This window comes from Schistocerca gregaria, chromosome X (assembly GCF_023897955.1).
Source record: "Schistocerca gregaria isolate iqSchGreg1 chromosome X, iqSchGreg1.2, whole genome shotgun sequence".
Classification (NCBI taxonomy): Eukaryota; Metazoa; Arthropoda; class Insecta; order Orthoptera; family Acrididae; genus Schistocerca; species Schistocerca gregaria.
The window spans coordinates 139,363,559-139,384,006 of record NC_064931.1 but is presented as its reverse complement, the minus strand read 5'-3'; the positions used below and the strand labels follow the sequence as shown (position 1 = coordinate 139,384,006).

Here is a 20,448-nt window from a genome sequence, read left to right as displayed (position 1 = left end):
ATTTCTTGCTGATCTGTCTTAGCAGCATTACGCCTTGTGCTCGGTCGGCCACTACGGGGTCTATCGTATAAACAACCCATGGGTTCGAACTTCAAAATTATTCTCGCCACAGCTGCATTTGTCACCGGACCTTTACCCGTTCGAATCCCTTTCCTATGGCGATAGGATCGTAACGCTGAACTAGCACATTCACCCATTCTGATAATACAGTTCCACTAAAAGCGCCTTTTCGGGTAACGTCAACATGCTGCGACTGCTGGCGCATCTGATTCTCTCTCTCTCATTATAGCTCCTTTTATACACGATTGTCATGCGCAGTCTCTGACGTTTTGCTGTCCAGCGTCATCTGTCAGACATTTTGTGAACCTTTCCCCTCCCCAATCCCCACCCCAATAAAACCCCACATCATTCCAAGCATGTGTGTCAATTTTTACCTCTCCATCTATATTATTCCGTGGTTTATTAATTGACGTCTGATGCCCAATAAGTACGCAAACATTTAACAAAGTACACAAACTCACACTTCTTTGAATGCCTACTTTTGGTACACTGAGTCATTTCAGTCTACCAACAGGCTAGTCAGACACAGGGAAGAATCAAGACGGGTGTTCAGGGTACGCTCCAGTCCTTGGGGTGGGAAACTGCCCTACGGGTGGACGAATTAGCAACAATCAATGGCGTGAGGATGGAGAATGAAATATCCATAGGCCATGTATCCTGGAACTCAAGAGTACCACAATGATCTCTCCACCGGCAAAATGTTCCAGATAGTGTCCCATTCGAACTGACAGCGGAAGACTGCCAGTGGAAAGATGAGCATGAGAAAATAGTGAATAACTATAAAAGGGCACCATCCTACAAGTGAAAGTGTATAATGTCGGAAGTTAGAATGTTGTATGAAAACTATAAAATCTGAAAAAAGAAACACAAAGGCTCTATGAAGATATAACTGGAGACCAGTGAAGCAAAACTAAAGAAGGAAAGGATTTACGGTCAGGGAAGTATAAGGTAGTATCAACACCAGAAGCATGTGGTATAACTGGAGCAGGATTTTTTATGAATAGGAAGATAGGGAAAGCCAGTGAGTTATTACAAACAGCTGAGTTATAGGATTATTGTCATCTGAAATGAAAGCAAACCAATACCAACAACAACAGTTCAGGTATAAATGCAGCAACAAAAGCAGATGAAGGGGTTGAGAAGTACATGAGGAAACTGAAAGTGTGGGTCAGTATATAAACAGAGATGAAAACCTAATGATCATAGGGGATTGGAATTCCATCATACAAGAAGGAATAGAAGACACAAGTTACAAGAGAATATGAGTTCAGTAGCAGGAACAAGAGAAGAAAAGACTTCTTGAGTTGATTTAAGCTATTAATGGCAAATATACTGCTTAACCCTATTACAGTGTTTATTTTGCACATGTAATAGATGTTTCGGTCAAAAAAGACTCAGTTTTTTCGGTTTCTGTTAGGGATATTTTTACACATTTTTGAATTGAAATCATAAATAAATTTATAATTTTGATAGTTTAATGTATTAATCATTCTTTTTTTTTCTTTAGCGTTCGTTCCGCCTGGTGGCAGGGTCCTCTGTATGGATTCACCGTCTCCATTTTGTTTGATTATGGGCCATGTCTACAGGAAGATTTACAGTCTTCCAGTCACTGTGCAGAATGTTAGCCCATCACTGTCTTGGTCACCCCTTGGGTCTCTTTCCCATGACTTTCACTTTGTAGGCTGCCTCTGCAATAATGTCGTCCTCCACATGCAGCCCATGTCCAAACCATGTATTAATCATTCAAACTGCATAGTAGAACAGAACAACAAAACTAAAATCTAATATTAAAATGAAGTTTGCATCAATTTTACAGCCCTATGTCAAACTTTTACTTTTTTTTTAATTTAGCACACTTCACTGAACATTTTTTTCCACATAGATGACATCTTATTCTCTTCTTACTCCTAGGATCATTTTCTTCTGATTTGGATTAAAACAATGTTGTTCTCTATACAGATTCTGTTGCACCATTTCCTCATGAAAGATGTCATCATCTATTCATTCCCCCATCTATCAGCTGCTTGCCAAGGGTTTCTCGAAACAGTCTTCTCTGCCGTAAGGTGTTTGCTTTCCATTCATAAGAATTATTTGCACGTATGTTACCTATATCTGAGAACAAAACAATAGGCCATCTGTTTATCTTCCTCTTTACTATACAATTCACCATCAATTCCTAGTGTGTCCACAGCTCCTTTTGTAGTGCTGTAGTCTAAAACAATGCAAGTTTTCCTTTGGTGCCATCACCGACCTTTGCTTCATGCTGCAAGATGCTTTGCACAATAACACATCTGTTTTTCTTTGTGAAAGCAAATGCTGATATGTAATTAGGAATCCCCTTGATCTGCAATAGTTTTGTTGGAATGAAAAGCTTGTTTCTTTCTTTTTTTCCCCACACAGCTCCAATCACTGTGATATTTCTCTTTGTCAGCATTTTTCATAGCTTGTAGGAGGTAAAATAGTTGTCACAGGTTACGTTGTGCCATTCCAAGCCATAAGTCAAGTCAATTACAACCCTTAAGCCTTGGTTCTTTTCAGGAGTGCTACCTGGTCGTTTCTTGGTATATGGCTGAATATTCCATACATAACTTGTTTCACTGTCACCAAGTAACAAAAACTTGATGCCGTACTTTGCTGACTTAATAGGCATGGAAAGGGCAGTTTCCCCTGAATGCAACAAGTTGCTTGTCTACTGTAAAAAGATATTGGGATTGTGTAACCTACGTAATATCTCTACCCGTTTCTCCCACAAATCCCTTATAGGTGCAAACTTATCTTGTTCACATCTTCATAGTTTAATCCATGATCATCCAATCGAATAACCCTTGACATATTTTTGAATATTTCTAGCGCCACTGCAGCTCTGAAAATTTGGCAAATTTTGTATTTATATGACTAATTTCTGCTAGAAACAACAGACATGCATGAGCATCCAGGTCAAGAAAAACATTTTTTTCCATTTATCTTGATATAAACACATTCTTTCAGCATTGGAATGGAGGAAGAAACAATTTGAAAGCTGAGTGTTCATTCATAATGCGAGAAATAGCATACGTTGTTGGTACTGGAATCAGGTGAACTATATTACATACTACATGCCATCCCAGATGAGGTACAGATTCTGTCTTCACGTGAGCTATTTTACATGCTGCATGCTGTCCCAGATGATGTAAGGATTCTGACTTCCATTCAGTTAATTTATCCTTTGAAATAACAATTGCACTGATTACCATTTCCTGTTCTGGTGTATCATCTGTGTCTTCTTAGTAAAATAAATAGCTCCATTTCAGAATATAACCTTCTTCCTGTGAAACTACTTCATCACTATCAGATATGTTGAGAAGTATATCTGCTGTTTCATCATCTTGCAAACAGCACATTATCTTGAGAAAGGAACCCTTACAAAATATATGAATTCTAAAGGGAAAAAACAAATTACCTGAGTAGACATGAATAACTTTATAAACTGATTTGGTTACAACAAAAAGCAAACACTTGCTCTCACATAATGAAGGTTACAATATGCAAAGTCTAAAAAAAAACCAAACAGCTTGAGAAGTACTAATTTCTGTGAATGCCAAACTATACATACAAAATATTTTTTCCTGTGAGAATACACTTCAATAAGGAATAAATAAAGTAAATGAATGGAATTTATTAAAACCAAATATTTTCAAAATTATAGACCATCAAGAATCCTCTACTGTGAAATAGCCCCAAACACCTTGCGAAGGTTAATAATCACAAGAACAGGTGGTATGATTCGAAAAGGCCTAGAGAGACAAGAGGGTGCCAGCTGGATTACATCACTGTGAGACAGGAATTCCAAAATAAGATACTGTACTGTAAGCCATACCCAGGAGCAGATATAGGCTCGTATCACAATTTAGTATTAATGAAGTTTAACAAAACTGCAAGGAAGAGTCAATGTGTAGACGTGGGATACTGAAGTACTGAGGAATGATTGTGTGTGCTAGAAATTCTACACAGCTGTAGATACTGTATGAATATCACAGTAGGCAGTTCAGTTGAAAAGGAATGGACACCCCCGAAAAGGACAATCAAAGAAATTTGACAGACAATTGTAGGTACAAGGAAGGTATACAAAGCAACCTTGGGTTACAGAAGTAATGCTTCAACTGATTGACAAAAGAAGGAAGTACAAAAACGTTCATGAAAAGACAAGACTACAGTAATGTCAGTTGCTTAGGAAGTGCACAGAAGATTAACTGAATTGGATGCTGGAAAATTGTTAAGAAATCTAAAAGGAAATGAATGTCAGGAGAACAGATTCAGCATGCAGAAAAGTCAAAACCATCTCAGGTGAAATTAAAAGCAAAGGCATCAACACTAAAACTGCAATCGAAACCCCTGTTTACCATAGAAGAGAGATCTGACAGGTGGAAAGAGTACACTGATGGCCTCTATGAGGAGGAGGAACTGTCTGCTGATGCGATAGAAAAAAATGGGTGTCAACTTGCAAGACACATGAAACCCATTATTCAATGTAGAATTTGACAGAGCACTGAAAGACTTTTGAACAGACAAGTTAGAAGGTATAGATAAGATTCCTTAAGCATTTCCGAAATCACTGGGAGGAAGTGGCACCGAAATGAGATTTCAAATAGTTGTGTAAGGCCTATGAAACTGGAGATATACTATCAGTCTTTTGGAATAATATCATCCACATAGTCTTGAAGATAGCAATGGCACTTAAATGTGAGGACTATTGCACAATCAGTTTTACAGCTCAGGCATCAAAGTTGCTGATGAGAAGAATTGAAAAGAAAATTGAGACACTGTTAGATGAGAACCAGTTGCGATTTAGGAAAGGTAAAAGTGCAAGAGAGGCAATTCTGATGTAAAGTTTGTTACCGGAAGCAAGATCTACAAGAAACTGACTGACTTTCATACAAGATTTGTTAACCTAGAAAAAGCATTCAATGCTGTAAAATGATGCAACATGTTTGAAATTCTCAGAAAAATACAGGGTGTATATAAAGTCTGGGAACACTTTCAATTATTTATTGCACAAGAACTAAACATTTTAAAGATGTCATACATATTGCATTTTGAAGAGAAACAACCCCCCCCCCCCCCCACCGTGTTCTGTCTCGGAGCTCTGCAACGTGTACAGGCAGGCAGTACATACACCAGATCACAAGGAGTGAGATCTGGTGATTGGGAAGGCCATTTCATGAGACAGCTGTCCCCTTCTGTAGTATGGCTGATCCACTGATGCAACAGCTCCGTGTTCAGGTACCCACGAATTTCATGACAAAAATGGAGTGGAGCCCCGACTGGCGTTAAGATGAACAGAGAGTCTGATTGCATTTGAAGCATCGGCCATTGCTGCAACATGTCCAAGTAGGAATATCCACTGACAGTGCTCTCTGCAAAGAAAAATGGCCCGCTTCTCTTTGCCAGGCACAAGCAATCCGTCGTAACGAATTTGTTGTGCCAGTGGTAAATAGCCTTCCTTGTTAGTGGCTTCTTACTGTACTTGGTTCTAAACATCCATTGAACAGCTGTAGCACACTTGTTTTATAACTCCAACAAACAGAAAGCTCGCTCCGCACCTGAACCCGCCATATTTGCTACTCGCACTGACTATCGGCAAATTACCAAATCACGCTGTGGTGGTATACATGAAAGAAACTTTCAAGGTTTCTCTTCAAAATGACACATTTATGATACCTGTACAATGTTTGGTTCTTGTGCAAAAATAACTGAAAGTGTTCCCAGACTTTATGTACACCCTGTGTGTATATGCTATACAAAAAGCTGGCTGATGCAGCTTTATTATGAGAAAAAGATATTTACATCGAGCAACAAAATAAAAACTGTATGGGATATAGTGAAGACAGAGACACGTGGGGCCAAAAAGCCAGAGGAACATATAGCTCTAAAAATAAATGAGACCTCGGTAACAAGTGCATGTAGTGTTGCAAACTCCTTAAGCAATTACTTCATTTCTGTTACTGCCAGCTTGGGGTTAACAGGTTCGGTAAACAGCACAATGGAGTATCTGAGACACACTTTACAAACAACTTCAGTAACATGGAAATGACACTCAGATCTAGCAAGGAAGTAGCATCCATGATAATATCCTTAAAAGTAAGTACTCTAGTGAGTATGATAACATATTAATGAAGTTAACCAAAGAGTGCTCATGCGAGTTGAGTTGTATCTTAAGTAATTTGTGTAATCAGTATCTTATCAGTGGAACATTTCCACACTGGCTAAAATATGCTTAAGTTAAGCCTTTTACAAGAGGGGGGATAAAGAGGTACCATCAAACTATCGACCAATTTCACTTTTTCCGGCTTTCTCAAAAATATCTGAAAAGATTGTGTTCAAGTGTCTCCTTAAGCATTTGAGTGCAAATAATAAATTGTTCAAGTCACAGTTTGGATTTCTTAAGGGTTCTGATATAGAGAAAGCTATTTACACTTACAGTGAGAATGTTCTTAATTCTTTAGGTAATACATTAGAGCCTACTACCATTTTCGGAGACCTGTCAAAAGCCTCAGACTAAGTGAACCACAGCATTCTCTGAAGTAAATCAGAATATTATGGTGTCACTGGCAACGCTGTGAAATGGTTTGAGTATTATCTAACAGGAAACAAAGGCTGTCATCATGAAATACCTGAACAGTAAGCAGTCAGTCTTCATTTGACTAGGAATTAATTACATATCAATCGTGTTCCAAAAGGTTCCATCTTGGTTCAATTGCTTTTTCTTGAGTACATTAATAACCTCTCATCTGTGTACATTGCCAGATGCTAAATTTGTTTCGTTTGCAGATGATACAAACATTGCAGTAAGCAGCAAGTCAAGTACAGATTTAGAAGTAGCTGCTAATCAAATTTTCATTGACATTAATAAATGATTTAAAGCTAATTCACTGTCATTAAACTTTGAAAAGACCCACTATACACAGTTCAGAGCCTGTAACAGATTTCCTTCCAGCATGTGTATAATATATGAAGGCATGCAGATCGAAGAGGTACAACTCGATAATAAATTCAGTTGGGAAGAGCCTACCACAGAATTTCTTAAGTACCTAAACAAGTCTGTATTCGCAGTGAGAATGATGTTGGATGTGGGAGATGTAAAAATAAAAAAAAAACTTGCATACTTTCGTTCTATTATATCAAATGGGATTACATTCTGGGGTAACTCATCAAACCAAGCAAAAGTTTTTAGAGTGCAAAAGCATGCAATACGAATCACTTGTGTTGTAAATTCAAGATCATGTACAAACCTGTTCAAAGAACTTTGTATTCTAACCACTGCTTCTCACTATATTTATTCCTTAATCAAATTTGTTGCAAGTAATATATCTCTATTTCTAACCAACATCTCAATACATAGTATCAATGCTAGGAATAAGCACAATATACATAAAGACCTAAAGACCTTGGTCCAAAAAGGGGTCCAATGTTCAGAAACACACATTTTCAAAAAATTGCCAGCAGCAACTATTAAAAACTTGGTTTCAGATAAAGGATGTTTTAAAGAGAGTTCAAAAGACTTTTTTATAGGCAACTCCTTCTACACTTTAGATGAATATCTTAACAGAGATTGTTACGCCAGCTTAAGTACAGATGTCTGTTAGGTTTCAGTTTTGACAGCACTTGGTCGGATGCCAGTCCTCCCTAGACGGATCTGCTGAAGGTAAGTAGTGAACTGAAAGTGTTGGTCTGGTGTGGAATACAAGGTTCTCATATTACTGGGTTCTCCTCCATTCAGGGCAGTAGTTACATGAATATGTACTGCAATCATTACTGTATCAAGGCAGGACACTTTCAACTTTCTTTTATCACAACAGTGCATCACACGGCATTACCAGCTAGCTGTCTGGTGCAAACCCTCCTCCTCCTCCACATCTCCCACCCCTCCCACTGCATCCCTAAGTGCTGGGTTAGACACTGGACGCGCATTCGGAAGGACGACGGTTCAATCCCACGTCCGGCCATCCTGATTTAGGTTTTCTGTGATTTCCCTTAATCACTCCAGGCAAATGCCGGGATGGTTCCTCTGAAAGGGCACGGCCGACTTCCTTCCTCTTTGGCAGGCATTTGCAAACTGCCAGAAATGTTAATAGAGATGCAACTCACTCCTGACCATGGAAGGCAATCAACATCATTCGTACTTGCAGGGGACCCCAATTAGTTAGGAGACTGAGGAAAAAGCACAGGGCATACAACTCTAAACCAAGTGAATGTTATACAATATGATATATTCTTCTAGAATTTACAAAGACATAGCGCAGCAGCCTTCACTGACCAGACAAGTAGCTAATGTACAGACCAGTAATGAATGAATGTAGCGATCAACATACATAATTACCAAAAAAACTGAAATGATGCTAGAATTTTTCATTGCTGGTGAGAGATGAATTCATGTGAGACTCCAAACACATATCAGAAATGAAACAATAAGGCAGTGAGATGACAAAAAGGAAGTGGTGGCAATAATGGCTTACCACATGGAGGACATTGTCACACTCGTCAGTTGTAAACAGTGGCAGTTATACACAATTGATATTTCTACCTTCTGCTCAAGGTAATGAGCACGCAAACATTACTCTGACTCGAGGTAGCAAGTGTCAAACACATCTAGCTACAGCTGTTGATCAGGAGAGAAGCTGGCAAACTGATGCTGGGGGCAGCTGTGCTTCTAAGTTTTATGTGGTCTGAACATCCACACACTGGTACATTTTCAACCTCAGAAAACAGGGCTAGTACAAACTCCAGGGAGGGGTCACGGTCTACCACAGCCTGCTGATACTTCGTGAACTGACGCCGTCTTTGGTCCACTTCGACTCCAGTCACTAAAACACAGTCTTCCTGTAGCACTGTGCCATCACTACGAAGAAGAAGAGACGTTTTACTTTTTGTCTGAATTTAACAGCTCCCCCATCTTGAGCAAATAAATAAATCCTCTCAAAATGACTGTATCCAAATTTAGATTCCACCATATTGTTCCTCAGTATGTCAGCAATAAATCTTTTGGTCCCCTTTCTCTCTGAATTTTTAATCAGGGATAAATCTGCATTGAATGTTTGGTTAACTCTGAAATAAAACTGATTATGTGGTAAGTTCACAAGTGAGTCATTCGATAAAAATGGGTCTGGAATATGCAATGAAAGGCGTCGATTTTTAATTATCTGGTGTTCCTTTCTTTGTTAATGCCCTGTTGTGAACATACTTGTGCACATCCTGACATGTGATGAGCCTTTCCAGGGTTGTAGTGCTGCATCAGGTTCCTCCCGAGCTGAATAGGTCTTAGAGCCCAATGCTATGGCCACCACATTCACAGAATTTAATTCCATTATATGTCTATCTCTTTGGACTGTGAAGGTAAGTGTGTATTTGGTGAAGATCAGAAACTTTGCACACCATAAGGAAAAGATTGTTGATGCATTTGATTGCATTCAGGTACACATGTTGGCGAAAGCCTATGAGGAATGGTAGAAGCAGATAACTACCACCTTACAATGTACAGGGCAATGCGTCAAAGCATATCCTGTAGTCTTTGTGTGTTTTTACCAGCATTTGCCTTGTTCTGTGCAAAATGCAACATAACTCAACAATGAATAAATCTCTTGCATAAGTCTCTATCTGCTTGACATGTCACCACCTTTCCATTTGAAAACTACAATCTGTATCAGAAATAGGGGCTTTCAACATGACAACCATGTCAATAACACAGCTTCGCAGTTTTTTGCCCATCTCATATTACTTAACTTTAAATTTCTGTTTATCCATCTCTTTTTGTTTTAGAAAGGTGGTGCCATACCCATGGATCACACTGCAGAAAATAGAATAGAAACAATAAACAAATGAAAACTGATATTCTTTGGTCATTTATTCAGAATAGCTGTTAAGTCAGCTAGCAGCTGGATTCAAGAGGCCATGAAATATTTCCAAAGAAACAACGTAAGAGAAGAAGAAATTAAATATAGAACACAAGTGTTACAGATGTAAGGATTCAAAGGCAGAATGGGAAACAAAACGGGTTCAAAATGGTAATCATTCGATATGTCCATCCAGCTGCCTTTAAGGCCACATGGTGACCCTGTTCAAATAGCTGAAGCTGTTCAATCTGAGAGCGTACTTGATGGTGGGGTACAGTTGTACCCTAAGATGATGATGATGATGCAAACACTCTTCACCTCTAAACTTAGCACAGTTACTGCCTGCAGATTCAAAACAGATGGTGCAAAGGAAACCTTCTGAGCACCAATTAGCATGATAGATGAATTACTAACACTACAACCCATCAGCAAGCACTTATTATACCCAGGTGCCAACAAACACAGTCAATGAGGGCACTGCATTTTGATTCCAGCAGCGTAGAATGGCAAAATTTTCATGTAGACTTTTTTCATCTTTTCTTACTGTAGGATCTGAGGGTGGCCAATGTACAGGTAAAACTTATTATGATTGTTATTATATTACGTACTTATGTCTATAATAAAATTAACTGCATGAAATGATTTTTTAAAGTGAGGTACTCAGTTTCTGCACACAATCCTGAATGAGGTACTTCTATGAAAGCTTTTGATCAAACGGCAGTTGTAAATAATTTAAAATGGTTCACTTTACTGGTTATTTGGTCACCAAATGGCAATTAACCTTTGCTTTTATGAGAATCCCATGTCAACATGTGTATGCAATGTGTTTTGTTGAAGATAACACACTTGATGCTGACACAGCAATTTATGTTTACAAGTCCTCAACATTAAAATGTCTTTCTACCATATTCTTAACTTTCATGATTAAAATTCAAGGTGCGAGAATCTGTCAGAGGGCATCATATGAAGTCAAAAACATTCTTTGATGAGTGCACCTAGTTAGGGGACTGAATACCATTTGTGCATAAACAACAGTTAACTGATTTAAGTTTTTTGTAATACGATACATTATGTTTAGTTTCTTTATGTTTCACATAGAAAATGAAAAAAATTGTTAGTTTGTGTGTGTGTGGTGTGTGAGAGAGAGACAGGGAGGGGGAGGGGGGGGGGGAGAGAGAGAGAGAGAGAGAGAGAGAGAGAGAGAGAGAGAGAGAGAGAGAGAGAGAGAGAGAGAGAGAGAGAGTTATAAATACTGCCTGTGAGAATAAGATTACTGTATGCCTTATAGTAGTGAAGCCCTGCTGTAATGTAAGAGACTAACCAAGTGGTCAAAGAAAAACAAAAAGGAGAAACAGAAATCATTTTATACGTACAAAGAAAAAGATTATGAGAAACTTTATACAGTATATAAACATTCTATGTCTTGACAGCTATTGCTATAAAAAAACCTTGTAGAAATAATTACACACACAACAGCAGTTTTAACTATGTGGAATATCCACACTGTTTGTCCAAAAAGTTCCGAGACCGATTTTATTCCTGTCATACAAGCGACGACAGTGTAGTAACAACAATGGCTGCTTGAAAAAAAATGGCTCTGAGCACTATGGGACTTAACTTCTGAGGTATCAGTCCCCTAAAACTTAGAACTACTTAAGCCTAACTAAGCTAAAGACATCACACACATCCATGCCCGAGGCAGGATTCGAACCTGTGACTGTATGGATCGCGCGATTCCAGACTGTAGTGCCTAGAACCACTCCGCAACCCTGGCCGGCGGCTGCTTGAACTAACAACTATAAACACAGATGGGCATTTTACAAGCAAGTACTGGACATTTGGCTGTAGCATGTCGATGTTGTCCTGTCACTAACAGAAATGAAGCTATTATCTACAGATCAAGTGTTCAAGGCATTCTCCAGACTGTTTTGAAGAAGAGAAAAGTGTGTGTAAAGTTTCCCCCTCACACCTTTACTCCCAAAGAAAAGTGGAATGTGGATACTTGCTGCAAATTGATTGAAATGTAATACATGGACAATTCTTTCTGGGGAAAAAACCTTCACAGATGATGAGACTTTGTGTTATCAATATGAACCTATGACAAAATACAGAAATTCGCATGTAGATGCAATACTTTGACGACATCACCAACATTTAAGCCAAACTGATGTGGGAGTTGAACAACGTTCCAAAGAAGGACTTTTGTGACAGTTTCAAGCAGTTTCACAGACATTCTGTTTGTTGCCCTCAAGTTGAGAAAGACTATGTAAAACACCTGAAGCATTAAAGAAACCATCTTGACTTTTATCTATTTTTTATTAATCCAGTCTTGAATCTTTTTGGACTGATGGGGTACATCTATTTAAATTAATAATTGCTACAATTACATTAGGTGTTACTGTAATAATACATACGTTCGTCGTTCACAGTAGGAGCGTCCTTTCTTACAATGGCATTCCTCCGCATCGCAGTGCTGGTAAGTTGTGTACATATCATCAAAGGCATGTGGGACCCTCTCCCAGGAAGCATCCCTGTAAATTTTCCCCTCCAAATCAGCAAATCAAGACATAATAATATGTACTGGAGAATACGTAGAATTTCATAGAAAATAATTAAAATACTATGTATTACATTTCAGAGAGTCAGTGGCTTTAATACTAACATACATTTTCTATTAATTACAGGTAACATCTATTACCACCAATGTATCTGCCTATCAAAAATCCCAAATATCCACAATTAAATCCACACTTTGCATCACATCAAATTGAATTACATTATTACAGCAACAAGGTACATAGGTACATCAACAATGCTGTAAATACTGGAATTGTGCCTTAACATATAAGTGATTCTCTCTCTCTCTCTCTCTCTCTCTCTCTCTCTCTCTCTCTCTCTCTCTCACACACACACACACACACACACACACACACACAAAATAAATACATTCAATTTGAAGTGTGATAGCTGTCAGTAGGAGGTACAAACACTGACACTGAGATTTGAAAATTATTAATAACACTATCATGTACACTTTACATAGCCCGAGTGTTCCACCAAGTGACTAATTAAAACTTCACCCATTTACTCTACCAGAGGGACTACTCAGCAAAACAAAATGGATCATACACAGTAGTAATTGTCATTTCTTTTTTATTTCATAAGGAGAGTAATGCATGAGACAATTAATGAATTTGGAAGCGAAACCTTTCCTACTGAACTGAAACTATCCCTAAGAGGCTTTTGTTATACCTGAAGTCTCTGGATGTACAGTATAAATCATAATGAGGGCAGAATGAAGGCTAGCAAAGAGAAGGTTATAACATTGTTTTTCTATCTTATAAAATTGTTTCACTGAAGATACATGGTTCCTTTCAAGTGACACACACACACACACACACACACACACACACACACACACACACATTCTATTCATCCATACAGTTCTGCACATTTGCTACAGAATTTTAGATCAGTTTTGTGAACGGATTGAAGCAAACATAACTCTGTACATTATCCTCAATAATTCCTTGTAAGTAATATTAGTAACAAGAGTACACAAATTAAGTAGGATAGTTTTTATATAGCACATTTTAAAATATTTAACAATTTTTCTTGAGATATACCCCCAGAGTGAAAGCTGTGTAAAATTTGGGCTCAGGAGGATAAGAGGAAAGTCTGCCCCTGGGCCTTCAAAAATGGAAAATCACAATGAAAAAGAAAAATCATCTATTTCACAAAATTTACTTCTGCGTAATGTATTCATTCTAAGTTAATATAGGCTGACTCATTACTTCATTTTCCTGACCTGAAAGCATTCTCATTTCCCAGATCAAATTGGTCACCTGACATGACAGGTTAGTGACCCTATGACAAGTAAAGAGTGAGCAGCCCAGCTATTCCTTTTCATAACCACCACAGTCAACCCAAATCATCTTTCAACTCTGAGGGAAAGTAGAAGTCATCATATGTGCAATGCTTTTGTCTTCTGTCTGTATAGAAAAAGACAACATATTTACTTCAGTATTACTTTGATGGTCTGAAAGTCAGCACGGATAGGTCAACAAACACATGGAACAAGTGAATATAGAATCTTCAATTGTGGATGAAGTTACTAAGAGAACAGCAGGCTACGGAGAACTATACTGAAGTTTTCGACTGAACTCTGAACTGCAATATCTTGTCGAAGCATATTCTCGTGGAATGTCTCTCCATGCAGCAGAGGCTATTTATTATTTGAGGTCGATAGCAAAACCTATTTATTGTTCAATCTGTGCTCTTTTAACTCTCCATGTCACTGCATACTGATGCACAATTCTGTGCCTCTTCTGAAGCCGAAGCACCACGTTTGGACTTAAGCATTCTTTCAAAACTTTATGAACAACAGGTTGTCGACTGTGTTAACTCTCATGTGGCTTACAAAGCCCGACAAATCATTTATGGTACCTATTTTATGTTCTGTTGTTATGACCAACTTTTATCACAATTATCCTTCTGAACTGAAACTGATAATACTTGTTGCATGAGTCATGAAGTGGAAACATCAGACGAAAATATTAAAATGATAAATGACAATACTTATTAACAATGATGTTCCACAGTTTGTTTCTAATAAAATACAAGGTGCATTCAAAAAGTAAGGTGACTATATTTTTATGAAAAAATATTTATTTATTCATCAATATTCACATTGTCTCCTTCAAAGTAATAGCACTCAGATAAAATAAACTTGTGCCAACATGTTCCTCCAATCCTCGAAGCACTTCTCATAAGCACTTTTTGGTACAGCCTTGAGTACTTCCAGTGATGTAGCTTTTATTTCCTCAATGGTTCAAAATCTCCATCCTTTCATACGTCTCTTCAGTTTTGGGAACATGAAAAAGTCACAGGGGGCCACATCTGATGAATATGGTGGCTGAGGTATCATTGTTGTGTTGCTTTTGGCCAACACATTTCTCACAAGCAACGATGAATGAGCAGGTGCATTGCCATGATGCAAAAGCCATGAATTGCTTTTTCCACAATTTGCTTCTCGCAAATGGCGCATAACATCAGGATAATACTCCTTATTGACCGTACAACCTTGAGGCACCACGGTAACTGAAAAAAAAAAAAAAAAAAAAAACCCTGTGGGCAAAACTTTGACATTTGATCAAACTTGGCATGCTTTTTTCGGTCTGGCTCTCTCGGATGCTTTCACTGGGACGATTGGGCTTTGGTTTCAATGTCATAACTGTAAACCCACATTTTGTCACTAGTTATGACCCTCTTGAGCAAATTAGGATCATCACTGATGTCATTCAAGAGTTCCTGAGCGATGCTCATGCCACAGTTCTTCTGATCAAAATTTAGAAGTTTTGGAACAAACTTTTGCTGACATACATCTCGTCGCAAAACATCCGAAAATATTGCATGAAACGAGCCGACCGATATGCCAACATCCTCAGCAACTTCTCTTTTGGTAAGTCAACAATTTCGCAAAACAATTTTCTTCACAGCTTCGAAATTATCATCTATTTTTGATGTGCTCGGGCAACCAGAGCGAGGTTCATCATTGGCATCTTCTCGGCCATCTTGGAAGAGCTTGTACCACTTGTAAACAATCTTTTTTCCCTTGAGCAGACTCACTGTATGCCACTGTCAACATTTCAAGTTCTTTAGAGCACTTGACTCCATTTTTCACACAAAATTTGATGCATATTCTTTGCTCCATTTTTTGTAATAATCAAAAATCACTGAGCACATTCACACACATCTAACCTTTCTATCTATCAAAACCAAGCGAAGTATGCTGTACATGTGAAACTGTGAACATATGTTCTGTAATTTTGAATTAACGTATAGTCAAGTTTCTTGCAAGCCTTTAATGTTGAATGTGTGTGTTCCTGTTTTTGCATTGTACTTCACATATAAACAGTTCAAGATATTTCTATGATGGGACTGAATACAATTCTGTAATTCTAATCACTATGTCCTTTGTCATCAAGTACATACTTTCCCAAATTCTTAATACAATGCATAGGTATGTTGCCTGCTATGTCCTGTTATAATTTAATTATCAAAAATTATTTCTTCCTGCCAAATTATAACAGTACCACGTATCACCTGTAAGATATCAATTTTCCATTTTATTCTGCTGCATGCTATTGTCTTTAAACATAATAAAATAATCAGTTGTCCTCAAGTACACTCCTATTTTGTTTATTTTTTAATGATCAGGTTCAGCTTTACAAATCACCAATTCCCACTTCTGTGTTTGTCATTCTTGTTATTCTGCTAGTAAGGAGTAACAGGATGCATTTATACGAGGAAATGGTCTTGACAATTTCGTTTCATTAACAGGTATGGAAATTTAATCTACACTGACTTAAGAGCTGCATTTGCTGTTCAAAGGATAAAGAACTTGTGGAAATACCCAGCAGCCCTAGATCCCCATTGATATCTCCCGCTGTGTCGCACATTCAGCATACACTGCATTTGATTTTGGTCTGCACCGGAGTGTCTGCAATACACAGAATAAAACAGTCCTTTTTTTGTGGCATATTGGGGATGTGTTGCACAATTACTATGTATCAGAACACATAACTTGAAGTTAGAAACTTATAACTTTTTTGATGCCTTCCCTCGTAAAACATTAAAGTTTAGTGTTGGGCCACTTACAGGGGTAATAAGAGTACAAAGCTGATTGAATAGTTTCTCGTTTCAGTAAGTAAATATAATATGACACAAGATCCACAAGCACCAAATATTTATATCACTGAATCATATGGATTGTTTCTTCTTTAGATGACCATTGATCCTTGTGGTTAAACACTTCAATTTTATGAAGTACATTAAGTCTGTAACACATTTCTTATTGTTCTTTTCATGGCTTGTCTACTTTTCATTCCTTTTTCCTTCCCCTTTTCTTTACACATGTTTATGGAACTGGTTCCCTGAATTCAGAATTTCGAAGTTATCCACAAAGTAATACCCAATGTTACAACATATGACAAATGTCTCTCTTGATTCAGTTTTGATGAAGAAATGCCATTTCATGAAGTACCATTGAAGTCATAGAATTTTCTGTGAAGGTAAAGAGATATTCTGGACAAACCAGTTCCCAAACAGAATGTATAGGAGAACAACAACAATGCACAGTGTTTCCCATACAGAATTAACATTAAATGTTGTGCTATTATCAATAATTCAAAATTTACCTTTTCAAATGTCTGAATAACATCCTGAGTGTATAAATTGATGGAAACCGTAACATTTTAAATGAAATAATAAAAAAAATTTCCACTCTGCAAGCTAGTCATTGAAAATAAAAATAAATAAGGATGAGAAAAGGTAACATCATCATTAAATGAGATTTTAAAATAAAACTTACTGTTCAGGTATGAATATTCCATTTTTCTTCATACTGGAATGAAACATCCTTTTATTATTGCACAATGGGCACTTAAAAAAGTATCCAGCATTCAACGCAAGCATCTGGAAAAAAGGGAAAAACATAGAAACATGATTATCTGCACAAATATTTGTGACAATTGAAACTTTATTGTTAATTAACAAAATAGCTTAAATATGACAGTTGATCATTAATGTGTGCTACGAGTAATGAATTCATGGACAAGCTGCATGTATCTGAAAGGCAGTTAGATATAGGAAACTTAAAATTTTCCAATCGTTTTTCATCTCTAGAACTACACCTAGACATGTTTTGTGGTTTATCAACAAAACATTAGAATAAACAGTTAACATGTGTTTTTCCTTTCCTTCTATTATTACCATTATCATCATCATCATCATCAATATTCTTCATTTCTAAACCAATTGACATTTCTTTCTTCCTGATAGCCCTCCAATATTAGCTTGGGCTATTTTTACTGCAGCTTTACCTGAGATACAAGTTTACATGTAAAACACAGCATAAGACTGTAGTTGGAGATTTGCTAAATGGAATGAGTTTGGCTGTCAAAAGGATAATGTGCTTAGCATACAATAACTACTACTTCATCAGAGTCTTAATTGAAAAGGACCCTCAAAAAAATTATAGTGATATGTTAGGGCTGTCAGTGGGCTGTGTCCAGGCACTCGTTTTATGGACACAGGGGCTGAAATAGATGGCAGCAAAGCAAAAGCTCAACTCCACTTTCAAATATTCCTTTACAATGGAAGATCCAGGAGTAACGCCCAATTTTAATTCTTGCACCACTGCAAAGAAGAGTGATGGCGGTATTAGGATGAGTACCATTGAGAAACAGCCCACTCATGCTGGAGACACTCTGTGTATTCTGATTAACCTGGTGCCCTTCTGCCAGACACAAGTGACACTGAAGACAGTGAGACAGAGGAGGAGTTACGAGATGCCTCCCTATCTCTGTTCTTCCCACAATAGTCTCAAGTGTTGACTGGTACAACAGTCAAGAAACATGGCAGATAGAGATGGAATGGAATGTCACGAATACATCATTGCCTGGAAGCTGTGGAATGAAGCTATTGTGAAGCATGCTCAAATAATGCTCACTGTTCACAGTTTCTTCAAAGAAAAAGGGTCCAATAAGTCCGTGACTGGAAATTGCTACCCACGCTGTAATTCTCGGAGCATAATGTTGTCGTTCATGAAGCACTTGTGGGTTTTCAGTGGCCCAAAAGCGTACATTTTGTTTGTTAACCACACCGTCTAAACGAAAATGCGCTTCATCTGAAAACCAAACCTTGCTGATAGTTTCTTCCCTATCCTCCGCCCACTGACCAAACAGTAGTCTCTGCTGCTTGTGTTCTTCAGTGAGTTTCTGTGCACAGGTCATCTTGTATGGGTACATAAGGAGGTCACTTTTAAGAATGCATTGAACGGAGCGTCTGGATATTCCCAGTTGCACTGCTGCCTTTCTACACGATTTCCCAGGACTTCTCTGTACAGCAACTCATACCGCTTCAATATTCTCCGGTGAACAAACAGGCTTAGACCAAGGTCGCTTCGCTTCCAATACTGTTCCTTCCTGTACAAATTTATCTTACAACCTGTAGATGGTCTTCTTGCAAGGGACCCATCGTGTGTTAAACTGTTGTCGAAAACGTCTCTGAGTCACAACAAGGCATTTTGTTTCATGAAAAAGTAACACAATTGCCAGAATGAGATTTTCACTCTGCAGCGGAGTGTGCGCTGATATGAAACTTCCTGGCAGATTAAAACTGTGTGCCCGACCGAGACTCGAACTCGGGACCTTTGCCTTTTGCGGGCAAGTGCTCTACCAACTGAGCTACCGAAGCACGACTCACGCCCGGTACTCACAGCTTTACTTCTGCCAGTATCCGTCTCCTACCTTCCAAACTTTACAGAAGCTCTTCTGCGAAACATGCAGAACTAGCACTCCGAAGAGCTTCTGTAAAGTTTGGAAGGTAGGAGACGGATACTGGCAGAAGTAAAGCTGGGAGTACCGGGCGTGAGTCGTGCTTCGGTAGCTCAGTTGGTAGAGCACTTCCCCGCGAAAGGCAAAGGTCCCGAGTTCGAGTCTCCGTCGGGCACACAGTTTTAATCTGCCAGGAAGTTTCATATCAGCGCACACTCCGCTGCAGAGTGAAAATCTCATTCTGGAAACATCCCCCAGGCTGTGGCTAAGCCATGTCTCCACAGTATCCTTTCTTTCAGGAGTGCTAGTTCTGCATGTTTCGCAGAAGAGCTTCTGTAAAGTTTGGAAGGTAGGAGACGGATACTGGCAGAAGTAAAGCTGTGAGTACCGGGCGTGAGTCGTGCTTCGGTAGCTCAGTTGGTAGAGCACTTGCCCGCGAAAGGCAAAGGTCCCGAGTTCGAGTCTCGGTCGGGCACACAGTTTTATCTGCCAGGAAGTTTCAACACAATTGCCGATCGTTGCTGTGTCATCAGTCTTCCATTGTCAGCCATTGCTGCTTACAAGTCTCCTAGTGGCAGTATCATGAATTACACGTCATTTCACAACTCACTGTTTTTTTGAAGCTCTGCTAATATTGCTGTAGAGATCCCAGCAGGATATCTAATGTGCATCGTAAATTGTGAAAGAAACAATTGATAACACATTTCGTGGGCCACGCTGTAAATATTTTGCCCCACTTTTTCCGAAACACACAAAAGTGCTGCTCAAAAACTATCACAACTCATCATCCCAGAAATGTGCAAATTGGCCTATCTGTTAGCGTTGACTAATCTTAGTCAAACTCTCATCAAATCCAAGTGCTGCCATGTCACAGGCAGCAACAATACCCTTGAGTTATTAAGTGGAAAATGACCACAGTCTAAACACAATGCAATAATTTACTTTTGACTTTTGAAGCTGCACTTTGTAGTCAATGGGTCAAATGAATAAAATGGAGAAAGTACTTTAGTCTCGGATTTTGGAGAACATACTCAGGTTACATAAATAAAATGAATCATAGAATATACTTGACCTGAGAATGTTCTCAGCTTGAGTAACATGGTGGTGGAAGTTGCTCAATGCAAAGAATATTGTCCGATTTCATGTGAATAAAATGGGAAGTTTCTCATAAGTGGAGAACTTTC

The 20,448-nt window shown here is 38.4% G+C and overlaps 1 protein-coding gene and 2 non-coding genes across 3 annotated transcripts in view; 1 reads left to right on the top strand and 2 right to left on the bottom strand.

Moving 5' to 3' along the window:
* Nucleotides 1–20,448, bottom strand: part of LOC126298797 (uncharacterized) — a 193,537-nt gene that overhangs the window by 62,421 nt on the left and 110,668 nt on the right. The window contains exons 6-7 of the mRNA XM_049990261.1: nucleotides 17,299–17,402; nucleotides 12,341–12,457 (exon numbers count right to left, since the gene is read on the bottom strand). Coding sequence (XP_049846218.1) covers nucleotides 12,341–12,457; nucleotides 17,299–17,402 — 221 coding nt within the window. The remainder of the gene's footprint in view (nucleotides 1–12,340; nucleotides 12,458–17,298; nucleotides 17,403–20,448) is intronic.
* On the bottom strand, nucleotides 19,111–19,185 carry Trnal-caa (transfer RNA leucine (anticodon CAA)). Its single transcript has one exon. It is a non-coding gene; the product is annotated as a tRNA-Leu (tRNA).
* Trnas-cga (transfer RNA serine (anticodon CGA)) lies at nucleotides 19,666–19,740 on the top strand. The gene has a single exon. It is a non-coding gene; the product is annotated as a tRNA-Ser (tRNA).